Source organism: Hevea brasiliensis, chromosome 4, assembly GCF_030052815.1.
Source record: "Hevea brasiliensis isolate MT/VB/25A 57/8 chromosome 4, ASM3005281v1, whole genome shotgun sequence".
NCBI classification, from domain to species: Eukaryota; Viridiplantae; Streptophyta; class Magnoliopsida; order Malpighiales; family Euphorbiaceae; genus Hevea; species Hevea brasiliensis.
In genome coordinates, this window is record NC_079496.1 from 11,873,481 (window position 1) to 11,891,644 (window position 18,164).

An 18,164-nucleotide genomic window follows, 5' to 3' on the forward strand; every position below is an offset into this window, starting at 1 on the left:
TTTCTAAAATTTATTAAAAATTTACCGGTTATAAATTTTTTTTCGTTATTCAACTTCTTTAAAGATTAAAACTCATATAAATCCTTTTTAACTATTTAGCTCTTATAGACTATTTTACTTTGTATTAAATGTGTCAAATTTAATTTAATTCAATAATTAAAAGTATAAAACCATCTAACAAATTTAAGTTGGAATCTTCCCCTGTATGGTAAAAAAAAAAATAATAATAATAATAATAATAATAACCGATCAAATCCGTCCCTATTCAGTTAAAAAAAAATCGTCTTGTGCTCGACGCCTGAGAGATTCGAACTCTCGCGGGGAAACCCCATGTACTTAGCAGGCACACGCCTTAACCACTCGGCCAAAGCGTCGAGATTTGACCAGCAAGAAATAATTTATTGTTTAATAGTCAATGAGTAAATCAGCCATGGCAGGTGCGCTTATAGCGTGTGGGTGAAGTGGCTGATCTTCTTGCTACTACCGCCGTGCAAGGTGTAGGAGCTAGTTGATCCTCCTGATGTTGATATCCTTTAGTAAAGAAAACTTGTGATGTTTATAGACTAAGTCAAATCAAAGGTTGCTGGGATCACCGCACTTTTGAACTTAATATATATATATAATGAAGTTTTTGACAGGTTCAATCCAGTGATTAGACTACGTCTGTGCACATAAAACCAGAGTATTGAATGAATATGGTTTTTGTTTTGTGTATTAAGATCAAGCAAGGAGAGACAGAAAAAGAGACTCCTCTCGTTTGCTTCTTGTAATTCAAAGCATTTATTTTCTGTGATATATGGGCGCAGCGTGAACATACAGTAAGAAAGATGGAGGTACAGCAAAAGAATCGGCCCGACTGCAGCTTTATGGAGGTAGAAGAGACAAAGCGAGGGAAATGAAAGCTGCTGCAAATGAATCTTGAGAATGTGACTTACGCTGGAATAATCAAGCAGGAGAAAGGGAGGATAAAAGCAATTACAGCATTTCAAGGAATTGAGTTTTCACTTGAAACCAAACTCAGAAATTTGCTTAAAAGATGGCGTGCATTAGAAAATTGGCAAAGCTAAGGTGTTGCCAACATTGGGTTTGGGCACTTCTAAGTACAAAATATTGGGGTTTGTGTTCTCCTGAAATTAATTTCGTGTCTTATTAATGGGAGTGAAATTCATTTTTTTGGTTTCTTGGACAGGGTAAACAAAGGAAAAAAAAGGGCGTGACAACAGGGATATTGATGAAATCACCAAGGAGTCCTTATCAAAAATTGCCAGCCTTATCCTCAATGTCCTCCAAATTAGTATTGTCACCTGCAGGTGAAGCACTCCCTAGAGGTTGTTGCGTTTGGTGGTGACGGTGGTGTCGGCAGCGGTTGTGGCTGCAGCGGGTAAATTTTTATCGTAAGCTAATTAATTGATTTTTCGCACTGCAGATATTGGGAGAAATTTTAGGTGACCAAGCCAAAAGAAATCAAATAAGGAACCCCATCCCATCTTCATCAGTCATCATTCTCTTGTTCTTTTTAAAAAACAATAGAAGAAGTGAGCCATCGCACCCTTCGCTCCTCTAACAGAAAAGGTTAATGAAATAAAAACTAGATAGTATATTATTAAAGCATGAATAAATCAAACACCTGAATTGATTATATATATTCTAGTTAAATCAATGCATTCAAGCCCTCAGATTAAAAAAAAAATCGATATACACTTAGATGTAATGGTGAACATAAATTTGTTTTTAACCTGTGCAATGCTCCTACAATATGTAACAGATTCAAATTCTATCTACTTTTGATCTAAATTACATACCCTATAAATTGCTAATTTATAATTTCTTAGTCGTAGGGATTTCTGAAGTTCTTCAAGAGCTCTGAAATGTCATAACCAAGCATGTCATCAACGGCTTGTACCATTTTAGGCTTTAACTTTTCAAACTTGTCAATATTGTAACCTCTCAAAACCTCTCTGAAGTACTCAACATTTGGGAAATCGCCTGGAGGCAAGTGGAACTCCCTTTGAACCTACAGAAACAAGAATAAGGAAAATACCGCAAATATATTTATAGCAAGATAATGTCAAGCATTTCCAGATACATCAGAGAGAGAGAGAGAGAGAGAGGCAAAACCTTTCCAAACTCATCTGCCAAATTATCAATAAGTCTCTGTTGAGCCTTTGCTTTACCCATCATTGCCGGCATCTCCTTTTTTAAGATGACTAATAATGTAAGCATGTATCTTGGCAGCCCTAGCTCGTTTCACAAATTCATTGATCTGTAAGAAACTAAAGTAATCAGAGTCTCGTCCAACAGCCATCTCTTACAAGAAAGTTTTATTTCCTAGAAAAACAATTCAGGAGAAGATGGTTGGACCAAGTTAAATGATTTGGAGGACATCATGCAACTCAAGCTTCATTCCACAACCAATGTTTTGTCCTAGCACATGGTGCACACTCGATATATGGATTTATGCCAATATACCATGTATCCTCATGCTTCTCAAACTTATAAACATCGATGAAAAATATTAACTTCTAGCAGAAAGAAAGAAAAAAGAAAAACTCACTCGACGATAACAAGCCTTCTTTGGTATATCTTTTAGATTTGACAGAAGGTCTTCCTGTTCTTTCTCAAAAAGTTCTTTCCCAATTGGACCAACAGCAGCTTCATTTACTGGTTTATCATTGAATGAGCTGCCAAATAATGAGAAATTAATTTTCCATGACGTAATCAACATACAACAAGACACCAACAACATGTGATCTCCGCTTCTTGTTAATGTGGAACATAAATTAAAGCAAAAAGCTCAGAATCACAAACTACCTTTTCTTTTTTTTTTCTTTTTTTTTTTTTACCTATCCAAGAAACCTTGAAAACCTAATGAGATCAGATTCTATTGAACAAATTTATCAATAGAAAACTTACCCAATATAAACACGCATGACTTCAGGAGTATTTAGAACTTTCCCAAGTGACCACATTAGTGCACCATAAACTCTCATTAGCTGCAGAGAAAGGGCCAAAAATAAAAATGTATTAGAATGCTGCACAAACAATATAATAGAGAGAAATCCATACACAAATAGACATAAATGCTAATACGAGTGCTTGTTGTGAATCAGTGTCAAAAACAAAATGTTGAATGAGTTCTTACTTGTTGAGTATCAATTTGGTCTGCTTTGTTGAGAACCACCCGAATCTTATCATCATGACCACGTAAAGATGAAATTACACGCTTGAACTCATCACTGATATCAAGTTTGTGAGGATCAAATAGAAGCAGAATGAGATCACACTTTGCAGCAAACCATGAAGTTACTCCAGTAAAATCATAAGCTCGTTGTGTTCGTTGTTTTTCCCCTGATAAAACTCCAGGAGTGTCCACAAATGTAATATGCTCTAGCAACTTCAGGCGCAAAAAATACACATGGATATATATATATATATGTGCAAATGCTTCAGATTAAATATCATGAACATCTTTACTGAATTTAGATTTCAAGACTCACAGGATGAGGCATTTGAGAACATTCAAATTTTGATAAAAATGCAGTTCCAAAAGTTGTGAGTCCATTAAAGGGCGTATCTGCTTGGACTGCCACTGTATGGCCTGGTATACTCCTTTCATCAGTACCAGTCTGTACAAAGCGCAACTAGCATGTAAACACCATTGCTAAAAAATAACAAGAATGATTATGAGATACTAAGTGGATTGTTTAAGAAAAAAAAAAAAGAAGAGATAGCAACTGCGATATGTATTAATTGTCCTAGTGCAACTAGTTGACTTGAGTCTGATATGTCAGTAGATTTTAAGTGTAAGTGGATTTTCTAAATACCATAACAACAACAAATCTGTCAGTTGTTGGCTCAGGTCCAATATGAGCTCCTGTAGCAAAACCAAAAAGAAAATAAAGAAATTAGAAGAAGGAAATAGAATTTAACTCACACTTATATTTTGGGGGCAGGATAGGATTAGGATTGAGGTGGTGTGTGTGGTGGGGGTGGAGAGAGAGAGAGTTCACCAGGATAGCCACTTTTAAGTAAATGTTTGATGAATGTTGTTTTTCCAGTGGAATATTGACCCAATAGCATGACCATTGGTTTGGCATCAAAATCACTGTTTGTCTGCAGTGGACAAGTGCCCAGAGAGGCAGAGACCTATAAGCCCATATTTTACCATGGTATGGAATCTACACTAAAGCATGCATAACACTATTGAATAAACTTTCACACATCCTGAAATACGAAACTAAATCAAATAGTTGGATAAATTATCTGGTAAAAAGAATCACAAACTGAAACTATTGCTCACTTACCAACAGTGGAGATACAAAATCATTAAAACGATAAGTAACTTCTAATGGCTTCAGCTTCTGAATGTACAATCTCTTTAAGCCATCAATGATGGATGTAACAGAGGATAGAGGTACCTAAGAAGATACCATAAATTTTGAGCACAGAAAAAGGTAAAAAGGTTTCAAGTAGAAACCAATAACAAAGGCACTTATAACTTAAAAGGCAAATAAAAGAAAACAATGCAACACCAGACTTGTGCATGTATAAGGAACTTAGCATCATCAGGCCAAGGAGTAATGATTAAGTGTGCAAACTTGTCCTCTGAAATTAAAAGGAAATTAAATCAAATTTGCAGGTTCAGAAAATTTATTTATTATGATAATGAAAGAAATTCATTTGAGTATGGTAATGGAATGTTCTGAGACCAGGTATGCAAACATATCTACAGCGTATTGCCACCTAATGTTACATAACAGAGGGAGTAAACATATATCATCTTATAATAAATCACTGGTTTTAGAGTGTAAAAGCTTTAAATGCATGACAACTACAACCAACCAGTAATATGGTAATGGATTGGCCAAGAATATCTGCAAGCAAAACACTAAAGAAGCGAACTTGCAAAATTTTCAGCTAGTCCTGAATGAAATCACTTGCAGTTCTATAGAATAAGAACTCCAAGGTGCATAAAACACACAATAAAAAGAAAAGAAATTGTTGAATAAAATTGAAAGTGACTTTGAAAATGCTGGGTTGTAAAACCAAGTATTTCATCTTGGCCCTACACATTCCTTATCTGACTACTCCAAAGTGAAGCTAGCCACTCCAGACCATCAACTAACTCTTAAGGATGATGATTCAAATCTTCTACACAAATTGTGTAGTTTTAGCTCCCCAATCTAATTTATGAACAGTACCACCAGAAGTGAACCATGTAAAATTTTTACACAAGTTCAAGAAACACTAAAAAAGTCATAACAACAAGTATGACACTTGATGATCTCCAATTAAGCACTTCTTACGCAATCTGAAGCCTTTAAGAAAAGATAAACTCCAAGTATTATTTGGCAGTACCATTATAATTATCACCAGCAGTGCAATGATAATCCATGTAATGAAACATAAAAAACTTCAAAAACTTCCACCAGAAAAAAAAAAAAAAAAAAAAAAAAAACTTAAAATAACTAACTGGACAAGACTGCCTTGGTAGCAAATATACAAAAATAGCTCTAGAAATTACCATTGTTACAGGTCATATTTAGACAATTCATAGTTAGAATGCATATGAGGGGAAAAAAGAGATTGCTTGCATTATAAACTACAAAGGAGGAAAAGAAAAAAAACTAATTGTTTAGAACCTAAGTACCAATTTCAGTTTACAACACAAACCTTTTTTGATGGTTTTGAAGAAAACCAATTCACTGAAGGTGATGTTTGCATTGGAGGAGTACCTGCATTATTGACAAGCATTATTTAAACGATTACAAAAAAAAAATACCAATAAAATCAATGACAAGAGGAGTTAGTTCTTACCATTTATATCAGGGTCACTCAATTTTGAAGTGCGCCTTTTATTCTGCTATGAGTTAGATTAAATAATTAAAAACTAGACCACAAGTAAATCTTAGTAAAACAAAAATAGTTGCAAACACTTACTGTTACTGCTATCAGGACATCCAGACCTTCCATGGATGGAGGCTTCAAATTTTCGTAGTTAACTGCAATATAGTAACATATCAACTTAGCATCACACAAAATATATTCTTCAAAGCGCCAGAACTACAAAATAAATAAAACAACACCAAGCATGAAATCAGTAAGCATGATAAAGCCTACCATTGCTATTTAAGAGATCATCTGTGATTTCATGTCCAGCTTGTGCCAGGGAAACTAACTACACTTCAAAGGAAACAATGGATCAGCAAAAAAACAATTAATTTAATGCAATAACCAGAAAAGGTACTAATTGAAACCTGCATAGCACTGATAAACTCATTGAAGCCAAGATATCCCAGTCGTTTAGAATCTGCAATCGCCCACACCTATCAGGAAATGAGGAAAAGAGAAGAGTAAATCTTTAATCAAACCTAATAATATGAAACAAGAACTCAATACAGAATTCAAAATGAGGCAGAAAAATAAACCTGCTTGAGATTCTGTCGAGATAAATTAGACATTCCAAAGAATTTTATAGCATCACTACCGTTGATTCGACCATCACCATCTGAACCAATCACAACTCATAAATACAGTATTGATCAGCAATTTAAAAAAAAAAAATCATGCATAGAGATGTGGAAGGAGTAGAATGTACCTGAATCAGCGAAGTTAAACCACTCAAGGTAAATCTTCTGGTTCTCTTTGGAGCAAGAACCGATTGGTCCCGAAGATATTTCCATGATCGCAAAGGATCAGTTAAAGCAAACCTTTTTGCTCACGATTCTGAAGTTCCTTTTTCCTGAATCGAATTTTTTTAATTATGAACATGAAAAACCAGGGAACTCTTTCTTCCGTTTCTCGCGTTTTGGGGGGAAAAGAGAGATAGAGTCCTTTCGGCCGACGAAATACTCGCAAAGGTTCTGGGTTTGGAGGAAAACACTGTCGTTTACACTGGTTGGGGACAAGGCGCGTGCGTGACCTAACCGTTAACGGTATCTTAAAAATTGAATGACTGAAGCGGAAAATGGAAATTCATCTACCAGCGCTCGGCAGCATCTATCTTCAATTAATTTTTATTGTGCTAGAATAAAATAATATATGCTTTTTATGCAAACTAAGTGATTATTCGGATTAGTTCATATGCTCTGCGGCAGTTAACAATTTCCTTCTTGCTCTTCGTGCGATGTTCTTTTTTTTTTTTTTCTTTTTGTCAGGAAATCATCAAAAGTTCATCACTCTTCCCTTCGTGTAGAGTAGCCGGCCATTCGCTGGTGAAATTAGATTTATTTATGTTATTTTTATATAGTTTAAATTTTAAATATATTTTTATAAACTATTGGCTTGAAATTAGATAACTTTATTATTATTTTTCAAGTGTAATGGTTTAGAATGAAAATAATTTTATAAAATATATTTTAAGTACTTATAGATATAAAATATTTTTTTAATTATGAATCAGATTTATAGAAAAAAAAATCCTAATTTTGATAGCTCTTTCAATTAAATGTTTTGTATTTAATTATGAATTTATTAATTAATATTAGCATAATTATTTATGATATTCCTTTTACACTTTATTTAAAATCCAGTCCAAAATGGTTATAATGACATAAATAAATGCGGTGAGATGATAGTCCATTTATTTAAAATTCATTTCTTATGAGATGATAGTCGAATTTTTGTAATTCAAGCTCTAAGGCTTGCTAAAATGCGATGAGCGTGGATCGAACACGCGACCTTCAGATCTTCAGTCTGACGCTCTCCCAACTGAGCTATCCCCGCATGCTTGTAACTTTTATTCTATCGTTTTTTCTTAATAGCAACAGTGATTTTTTTTTTTTTAAACCAAGGAATTTTATTTCTTAAGAGTAGATAAATACTGGGTGAGATAGGAGATGCGTCTCTTTTATCTATATTTGAGGAAGGAAAATAAGGTTATCAATTTGAAATGTAACACTAACAGCCATTTTGGGTATGTTAATATACAGCAAAATTGCTTGTTCTAGGTTCTGACATGACATTACAGCGGAGCGGGGTGACGAGAGATTATCACATCTACTTGGCAGAGGATAAGATCCAGTCCCAGTTTAAGACTTAGGAGATTTGAGCTTGAGGCACTGTATATGGGAATTATTAAAGAGCCTTTGTCCAGCAATCGCCATGCCAAAATTCCTTCACGGGCCTAAGGGAAATCTTTTATCATTTCAGCCTAAATATGCTCTTCCACTGGTTGCTTCCTCTGCAGCATATGGCCAACATAGCTGAAAATGATTGATCGGAGAGAACCAACAAGGCATTATTATTATCACAACTCATTGCTTTCTGACATTAAAACAACCGACATATTTATTTCCTCTTCTTTGCCTACCCATATCTCATCTCATCTGATAAAATATTAACCAGATAAAGAGAATCCAATTAACAGTAAGTAACCAACCATATACCCATCTAACAAACACTTAGCACAAATTGATTTTTCATCGAACACCTTACCTGCAATTACATGCATTGGATTGTGATCATTTTATCTTGAACTAATCTCAAATTCTCTCCTTTTTCACTTTTCCTTCTAATCAGCATGATAACAAGAAACAACTGCAAAAATATAATTAATATTCTTATCTATTGCATGGTCTTAATTGTAATCATCAACAGCATAGAGCAGTACTGCCAAAGTCAACTTCATTCAACTGTGGATAATTTATATCAAATGTCAAGGGCTTTCGACGCAAAGATGGATTAAATAAATCAAAACTAGGTAAGTTTGCTTTTGATGGATTCAAGCACTAAACCTTTACGATTAACTCTCATTGCCTTTCTCTATGGACCTTCAAATTTTAAAAGATTAAGATTTAATTTTACCGCTAAGCTACTCAAAGTCTTTCAACCTTGAACTTTAAGACTAATGGTCTACCAGAACAGGCCTAAGATTCAAACTTACCATTAACCTAACCAACCATCATTATTATCATTCTCTCTTATCTCTCCCTCTCCCACTTGACATACAGCTTCTCATGCCTAAGCTGAATGAGGCGAGTACGAGGCAAGTATAAACGAACTCCAGTGAGACGATACCATGTTTATTAGCTCATGTTTAAACATGCTGAATTCAAACATTAATATTAAAACTTCCATTGAACTCGTCTCTTGCACAAAATTAGCCAAGGAGTTATGATGCTTAATTCAGACGTTTATCGGAAGCATTGTTTGTCGAAGGCAGGAGTTGCAGCAATAGTTATAAAACTCTCATGCCCAGCCAGATGGTTGATAGAGCGGCAAAAAGTTTAAGCTGAGCCACCCCTCTGGCCTCCGGTTGGTGAAGTCCTGAAGCAGTCCAGCTAGCCGTCAGCGAGGGAGCTTATCGTGTTTTTGAGTTAGATTCTCTCCAAACTCTGCTCCAGCTGAGGACATTCATGGGATATCATTTGGTCCATCAGGGCCCTTATCCCTTGTCTATCTAAGGTACCATTTTTTGCAAATTCTGAAAGTTGCTTGGAATGTTGTATATTCAAGTTCCTTGTAATTGGATTGTAGCAAACCCACCTCAGCTTTTTAATGCTATGGATGCAGTTAAAAAAAATATATAGAACACTCATCTGTGCATAATCATAAAGATAAAGACGAGTTTATCTTAAACTAATTGCGTTCTTTCTTTCTTTCTTTTTTTTTTTTTTTCAATCAGGACAATAATCTTTCAAAATATATTTTTTTTTCTTTTGTCATCATCATCATCATCATCAAAGGCATAGATCAGTACACTTGAGATCATCAATAAAAAAGTCAACCTGATCCAACGGTGGAAAATTCAGATCGAAAGGTAAGGGCTTTCTGCAGCTCAAGGACGGTGATGAAGCAATTTCTCTATCGTCAACCACTGAAGACGAAGAATCACAATCGCTGTGACAATCTTCCGGCACCATCGGTGGGGTACAGCGGCGATGGTTTTTCCTCGGTGCTGTCGCTGCCAACAAAACCCCAGATTTTTTTGTTGCCGTTGCTGTTGTCAGCTGGGGCGGCGGCCTGGGACCGCTGAAAGACTCCACCGTACTGCTCTGACTGCTGGATGTAGGTCTCTGGGGATTTACGTGATTTTCGTGAAACCCATTTGCTGTGTATAATCTGTGATCCATGAAATGGTCAGGGGGATTTTCATAAATGAAAGGAGATAAATGAGAGTCGGAAATGAGAAAATTAGTTTTGGCCTTGGGTCCACGAAGGGATCGGGCAGCAGCGTCGTAGGCACGGGCGGCTTCCTCCGCGGAGTCGAAGGTGCCAAGCCAGACCCTCGTTTTTTTCCAGGGATCTCTGATCTCGGCAGCGAATCTGCCCCATGGTCTTTTCCGGACTCCTCTGTATCTGGCCTCTTTTCCATTTATGATACTTTGAGGAGCAGATCCATTTGGTTCCACAACTTGTTTAGCTGCGGCGGCGGCGACTGCGGCTCCTCTTCCTCTCCTCATATGGGTTCTTGAAGAGGCAAATAAAACAAAAGGAGGGGTGTATTGTGAGGAAGATGAAAAAGAAAACCCACAATCAGCACCACCAAATCGGCTGATCAAAACAAAATCTTCATGTATGAAATTGAAGTATGCAACCAAAGGTGGTAAAAATGGATTTAAGAGGGATAAGAAAATTTGTGCGTAAGCGAGAGAGAGAGAGAGAGAGAGATGAGGTTGAGGAATTAGAAGAACCAACTGGGGCTAAAATGGGTTTTGCATCTTTTCTTTCTCGATTTCTCTACCTCCTTCTCTCCTCTCTCTCGCCCTCACAAACCAACTCGGAGCATTGCTGCTGCATCTTCTTATTATTTTATATATATTTGGTGATTATTTTGATTGAAAATAATATAATGGCTGAAATTACAGAAATATCCTTTTGTTTATCTTAATAGCCAGCAATGAAGGGTTGGCTGCCGTGTTCATTTCTTGTGGGTCATGCTGGATTCGGTTTAGATTGTGTAGCATGTGCTGCGCAACTCCTTCGTTATCTTTCATATTTATGTTTTTCTCTATTCAATTTCTTTTATATTTATTAATATTTCCCATTTGTCCATTGCGTTTTGCTTTTTCATTTATTTTTTAATTATTAAAAAGGAATTAATTACTGTATATGTCTAAAATATTAAAAAAATAATTAAAAATCAGATTTTTGTAATTTTAAAAAGATGATATTTATATTTTTTAGAAAGAGTATATATATATTTTACTATATTTATCGATCGTTATTATAATTCTATAAATGTATATTTAAATTTTTAATATGCTATTTTTTAATAATAATAATAATAATGAGTGTAAAAAATTAATGTTTTCCTATTAAATAAATAATATTTAAGATTTATAATAAAATATACATTTAAATTAATTAATATAAATTAAACCAATTTTATTAATAAAAAAAAATTAAATAACCATTAAATCAAATGATTTAGTTAGTTTATAATCATTCATTAACAAGTTGAGCTTGGGAATTCTATTTAATCAATCATTTATTATGATTAACAAAATCAGGAAATTAAAGGTTTATTGGGAAATAAACGTTATTTAATTTGTAAACGTTATTGGGAAATAAAGGTTTTTTAGTCAAATTTCTCATTGATTTGTTTTTTTTTTATTGGGAAATAAACGTTATTTAATTTGTAAGAAATTTTATTTATAATTTTCTTTGGTAGAAAAATAGAGAAGGTTTGAATATTTATATATTATTATTACTTTCAAATTTTAGCATAGATGTATGATTGTTGTTTTATATTCTCTCAATTCCATTTTTTTAAGTTTTTTTTTTAATTTAATACAATAATTAAAGAAAAATTCTAATAATTATATTTAAATTAAGATAAATAATAAGAAAATTATAAATTAATTGAAGGTAAAAATAAATAATAATAAAATTAAAAAAATAATTAATAGTTTCTTAATTTTTTAAAATAATAAATAAAACAAGACAATATATATATATATATATATTTTTTAAACATCACTTAAAATGAGAAAAAAAAATCAGTAAACATCAGATATTTTCTTATAATAAAGTAGTGAGTCCATGTAGAATTTTTTCTATATGAAGTGGACATATATATATAAAATATATATATTATTTATTAATTATTTTCAATATAATTTATGTCAGATTCACTGAATTTGTATATACACATACATTTATCCCTTTCTCATGTTATGAGTGAATCCAATTAAAGCAAAGATCACTCCTGAATTCCATGAACGCATTAGTTGCGGCTTTGGCCCTCTCCCTCACTTCACACTACAAAGAAATTTTAAAAAAGAAAATAAATAAATAAATAAATATTCATTTTATTTATGTTAATTTTTCATAAAATTAATGTATAAAATATTTGATAAAATTTATTTATTAAATATATAAATATTACATATTTATATTGTGCGTTTATGATGGATCAAATTTAGATAATATTTTTTAAAAAATAAATAAATTATTTTACAAACTTTATTTAATAGACGATGGGATGCAATTTCCACATATTCATGTACCTGTGGTTGGTTGTGTAGAATTTGAGAGGCCTACGCACTTCTGACTTCTCACAAATATATAGAAGCCAAACCTTACCCTGCTTGCGTATGTATTTATATACATTTCACTTTCTTATTTAATATTTTATATTATAAAAAATATATATTTCATAAAGTTAAATAATATTATATCTCAATTATTACTCTTCATTATATATTCAGATTATTAAAAAATATATATATTTTTTGATATTTTAGTTTTGTTTGATTTTTCATATATAGAAAATATAGAAATTTTAAATCAATAATCATAATTTTTATTATTATATATAGTTATCTCTCATTATAAATTTGTATATAATACTAGCCCCGTCAATTTTAATTCAGTAATTAAAAATATATTATTCACGTAATAAAATCATATTTGAATCCTCACTCATAAATGTCCTATTAAAAAAAAATAAAGGTCTTACAAAAGAAAAATAAAAAAGAAAATAAAATTATATGTACATATTATATAAAATTATAAGTATATGAAATAAATATATATTAATACATTATAACTTTAATAATAATGGTTAGTTATTATAGCATTAAAAGAAATTTTTTTTTTTTTTACATTACCCATTTCCTCAAGAAACACTTGGAAATTATAAAATCTCGTGGGGAATCACACGCCATGATTATTATTATTATTTTTTTAATTTTTTAATCGAAAATAAAGAGTGCAAGATTTGTTATTCATTTGAATATTAAAATATATTTACAGTATAAAATAATTAGATAAATATAAATATAACTAAACTTGGTTTTAATAGGACATAAATATAATATTTCTTAGTTTTAGGATTTTAATTTTAGTTAGTTTTATTACAACGAATATAGTAATTCCTAAATTAAATTTATATAAAAATTCGTGTAAAATTTATAATGATATACATAATTAAAATAATAAAAAATATAAATAACACTAACAGCATCCTAATCATGGCTTGTGAGGACTGTGTGAAAAGGATTTGGGCCAAAGGTAATAAAGTCTTACTTTACTTTAAGTACATGGCAAAAGAGCAGGCTTAATCACCAATAAAACATAATTATCTATACCAAACCACCATGGATGCCTCGGTGGAATTAAATTGTACAAATTTTGGTTGTATATTCTATGACCAGTAGCCCCATTTAGATATTAAAATCAAATCGATTTAACAAAGACTGAAATTAATCAAATTTATATTTAATTCAAATTGTGAATAAATTAGATCAAATTTAAGTCAAAATCATTTGATTCAATTTTAAACTAAATCATACTGTTATTTAAATCACATTTAATCACACTGAATTAAATTAAAATTGAAAACAAAAAATGAAATTTTAAAGGGTCTAAGAATCGATTTAAGTGTTTTATTTTGATAAATCGTGAAATAATATTTCCGGATTGATTTAAACCAGTGACCGTAACTATATTTACACTCTATTTAGGAAATTTTTTAGAAGGAAAAAAAAAAGTAGAAAATAAAAAATATTTTTCTTTTATTATTTTCTTTGTTATTATTTGGATAGAAATGGAAGAAAATAAAAATTGAAAAAAAATGATAAATTTACAATTTTATTTTATGTATTTTAAAAAAAAATTAGAAAATAATAATTTTTGTGATTTTTATGTTGAAGTATACTTTTCTCCTATATTTTCTCTCTAATTTAAAAAAAAAATAAAATTTATTTTTCTCCCATCTCCAATTTTTTCTCTCTTATTCAAATAAAAAAATATTTCCTTTCAAAATTATTATTATTTATTTATTTTTCTTCCTCCCCTTTCCCACCCATCCAAACATAGCATTAGGAGCCAGAAATTTCTTAATCCATAAAATCAAGCAGTTCCAATTTCTCTCAATTTACGAAATGGGGACAGAAATGGCAAAACGGAGCAAGATCTTATTGATCACGCAGTGTGGGACCCATAGCCACGTAGGCAGAGGCAGAGAACGTGCCGGACTGCCAGTCGTCTCTTACCTTTTTTTTAATTTTTGAAATCCAATGCACACCTGCGTCTTCCTGTTGATTTCCTTTTTTATTTTGCCTTTTTTTTACCGGCACCACGCGGTTTCCCGGTCATCTCTCACCGGCTATTTATCCACAGACAAACTTGCAGTTGCAGGATCTCGTGACTCCAGTTCACTCTGACCGACAGGCGACATGTGTGCTAAGTCTTTCTATGGAGGACCGACACGTGGAATGCCGTTAATAATTCTCTTGTTGTCGGGTGATTATTAAAAAAAAAAGGGTTAATTTTCGATGTTTGCGTGTGGAATGGAGGAATGAAAGGGTGGGTGGAAGAGATTTTATAATGGAACTTGGTGGAAGAGATTTTATAATGGAACTTGGTTTACCATCTTTATCTGAGTTGGGGTTGAGCACAGTGGATGATATTTTTGCAATGGTTTTGCGAAATGCGCACGCCAGGCAAGGCGGAAGAAAAACAATGCAACGGCGTGCAGTTTGGGGGTTTCCCTCCGCTTCTCTGCTTGTTGGTTAATGCGTGGGAGAGTGTGGCCTCTGTCACGCTAGCCTTTTTCATTTTTAAACATGCCTCGCTTTTTTTTTTTTTTTTTGCATTTTTTAATCTTTGAAGTTGCGATAACAGAGCCCTCCTTTTCTTATTTTTCCTTATTAAAAATTATTAAGAAAAGTTGGAGTCGGGTTTGGGTTTGAGCTTTGGCGGGAAAATTACGTGGTTAAGCTCTGACCTACTGTTCTTCAAATGGTTGCTCCACTTTTTACATCATAGGCATTGGGTCTTGTGTCTCCAATCAGAAATTAGCCTTTTTTTTTAATTAAATTGACTGATTTTTCGAATGTAAATTAAAGTTTGTTTTCCATATATAGAATATATATGAAATAATAAATTAATTTTAAATAAAGATATATGTATATTGAGTCTTAAAAAATTATATTCATTATGTAGTTTTTTTTAAATTTTAATAATTATATATATTTATTCATCTCTTATTATTCTATCATTTTATATAACGTGTTGATATATTATATATTGCTTCATTATGTAATTTCTCTTTAACGAGAGAGTTATAAACTCTAAAACAATTAATTTTTTATCAATCATAAAATGAATATGGAGTATATCTTGGTAAATTCGGAAAATAACAAAGAATGAGAAAAAATTTGGCAAAACAACAAAAAAAGTGATTGGTAGAATCGTATGTGCAAAATAAGGGAAGACATAACCAAACAGAGGACTGAACTAGGGCTGAGCATAATTCGGTTTAAATCGAATCGAATCGAATTATTTCGATTTAATCGGTTCAATTTTAAAATTCAATCAATTCGGTTCAGTTTTACATTATAAAAATTTTGGTTATTTTAGTTTGGTTTGATTTTGAAGAAAAAAAAAATCAATTAAATCGAACCGAACTGAATAATAATTTATATATTCAAATCGAACTAAATCGAACCGATTTGATTTTTGAATTTATTTATTTTTATGAAAAATTTATGAATTATATTTAATTATATATATATATTAATTATTAATTTCATTAATTAATGGTTATTAGATTCAAACCAAAGTCAAAATTAAACCAAATAACTTGAAAATTAAGTATAAATTAAAAAATCAATCAAAAATCAAAATTGATCGGTTTAAATTGAACCGAACTGAAATATAACAGTTTGATTCGATTTTTCATCCATTTCCATTCGATTTAATTTTTAAAATTTAAAATTTAATTTTTATAATTTAATTCAGTTCGAAGTGAATGCTCACCTGAGCAGCAAGAAAACTAGAAACAATAATCAGGCATCAAACATCGTCAACTCTTGCAATGGAGTACGGATCAGCCAAGTTTGGTCCGATCATTTCATAGAATTCTGGATCCCCTGTTATTAACACTATTGGATTTCCCTAATGCTTGACGGAAAAATATTACTACTTTTATACGTATAAATATGTCCAACTGCGGTTAAATAATAAAAAATTACCAACTAAATTCACAGATTTCACATTATCATAAAATAATGAATTGGATATTTAACGAAGCAGATTTATTTTGTGGAATTTTATGAAATGAAAATAAGGAAAAGAGAAAATGTAGAAACACAAATAGAAGTTGTCAGAAGTGGGATTTGAACCCACGCCCTCTCACGAGGACCAGAACTTGAGTCTGGCGCCTTAGACCACTCGGCCATCCTGACTTAGTTGTCTCACGTTGCCTGTTTTTTTATTAGACTAGATTATATTAATAAACTAATTCCAGCATCGAGCAACTTGCTAGATCAGAGACCATGCCCATTAGCCCATTCCATTTAGGTTGGCTTTTGCTTCCCAACTTTAGGATTGGGTTCAGCTAAAGTTTGGTTTAAGTTGGATCTGCTTCTACATCTGAATATTAACTGCTATCCATCATCCAATATGGCATAATGCTGTGGTTTATATGATCCAAGGCATAGTCCAAGGAGACCTCCTTAGAGGTGGCAGAGTATGCAAAAATTGAGTATGCATTAATCATGATATATGATCCGGATTGACGTAGAATTTCCAACACCGGTTTCATCACGGGTTCAATCAAGTCGGACTTGAAGGATCCGGCTGATGATTGGATATGAGTTCTGCAGAACACTGAGGGCTATGGGAGACGAGATTTTAATGAAAGAAAGGTTAAGTTTGACAAGGGAGTTGTACAAGTTTTTCATGGCGGGTACAAGGAACGGGGTGGTGTTATGGGGATCAACAGAAACATCATTACCTGCAGCAATGGCTTGAATTTGTTTTTTAGGGTAGTAGTAAGGATGATGGATTGGACCCAGTTATCAGCAAATGATTGGTCGGCTGCAGTGGAGGCCAGGAGTTCATTAGGCATTCCGCCGACAACGCTAATTCCTGAATTGGCGAGTGCTGTCAAAACGGCTGAGTTAGGTCGATCCCCTGTGATTTAAGAAGCTCTACCGCCTTCTCTGGGGTTGGCAAGTCATTGGCAACTCGGCCATAGTTAATTCCTATTGTCCCCCTTGTATCTGCAAAAATATAGCAGAATCTTATTAACAAAAATTAGCGGCAATAAAAAAAAAATATAGAGAAGCAGTAAAGAATGAGGAAAATGCCCGTAAAAACAAAGAAAGAAGCAGAAGAAAACACTTGACTGAGAATGTGAAGGATGCCATTTCCATTGACATGCTCAAGAGGAAACTGGTTGGTTATTTTGAGTGGGTGGTTAATGATTTTTATAGGGGTGGGTTAAAGGTTAGATACAAGATTTGATAGTGGAGCCCACGGGACAGAGCAATTGGAAAACACCAGTGACCAAACAGTGACAGGTTGGTTTTTATTTTTTATTTATTTATTTTTTTTTTAATCCCCACTTCTTCCATTTCCTTCTTCTTCTACAATACACATCTGCGTAGCCAACGGAAGCCACCTACTTGACCGTTTCACTTAACGTTCATTTCATTTTTCTCAATACAATTTCATTATATTTTGTAGAATATAAAATAAAAAATGATAAATTAATTTAGTATTTAAAAATAAAATATTAAATATGAAATTTATCTACTATTAAGCAAATTTTGCCTAATATTATCAAATTTGACTCGGTTGGATTGATTGGACAAACTGATAAGATGGACATTAAAATTGGTCGAATTTTCAATTGAACCGAATAAAGAAAAAAAAAATTAAAGTTTGGTGTAAACCAACTAATTGAATCATTAACTCAAATTAATAAA

General features: G+C 32.4%; 1 protein-coding gene, 3 non-coding genes and 1 pseudogene across 4 annotated transcripts; all 5 read right to left on the reverse strand.

Annotated features, from left to right (window-relative positions):
- Positions 1-292: 292 nt before the first annotated feature.
- TRNAS-GCU (transfer RNA serine (anticodon GCU)) lies at positions 293-374 on the reverse strand. Its single transcript has one exon. It is a non-coding gene; the product is annotated as a tRNA-Ser (tRNA).
- Positions 375-1,678: 1,304 nt separating this feature from the next.
- LOC110669973 (EH domain-containing protein 1-like) lies at positions 1,679-7,056 on the reverse strand (annotated as a pseudogene).
- A 596-nt stretch (positions 7,057-7,652) lies between these two features.
- TRNAF-GAA (transfer RNA phenylalanine (anticodon GAA)) lies at positions 7,653-7,725 on the reverse strand. The gene has a single exon. It is a non-coding gene; the product is annotated as a tRNA-Phe (tRNA).
- Positions 7,726-9,635: 1,910 nt separating this feature from the next.
- On the reverse strand, positions 9,636-10,745 carry LOC110669972 (ethylene-responsive transcription factor 3). The gene has a single exon (XM_021831870.2). It carries the CDS (start codon positions 10,401-10,403, stop codon positions 9,681-9,683), a length of 723 nt encoding a protein of 240 aa, XP_021687562.2. The 5' UTR covers positions 10,404-10,745; the 3' UTR covers positions 9,636-9,680.
- A 5,808-nt stretch (positions 10,746-16,553) lies between these two features.
- Positions 16,554-16,637, reverse strand: TRNAL-CAA (transfer RNA leucine (anticodon CAA)). Its single transcript has one exon. It is a non-coding gene; the product is annotated as a tRNA-Leu (tRNA).
- Between the last annotated feature and the right edge of the window lie 1,527 nt (positions 16,638-18,164).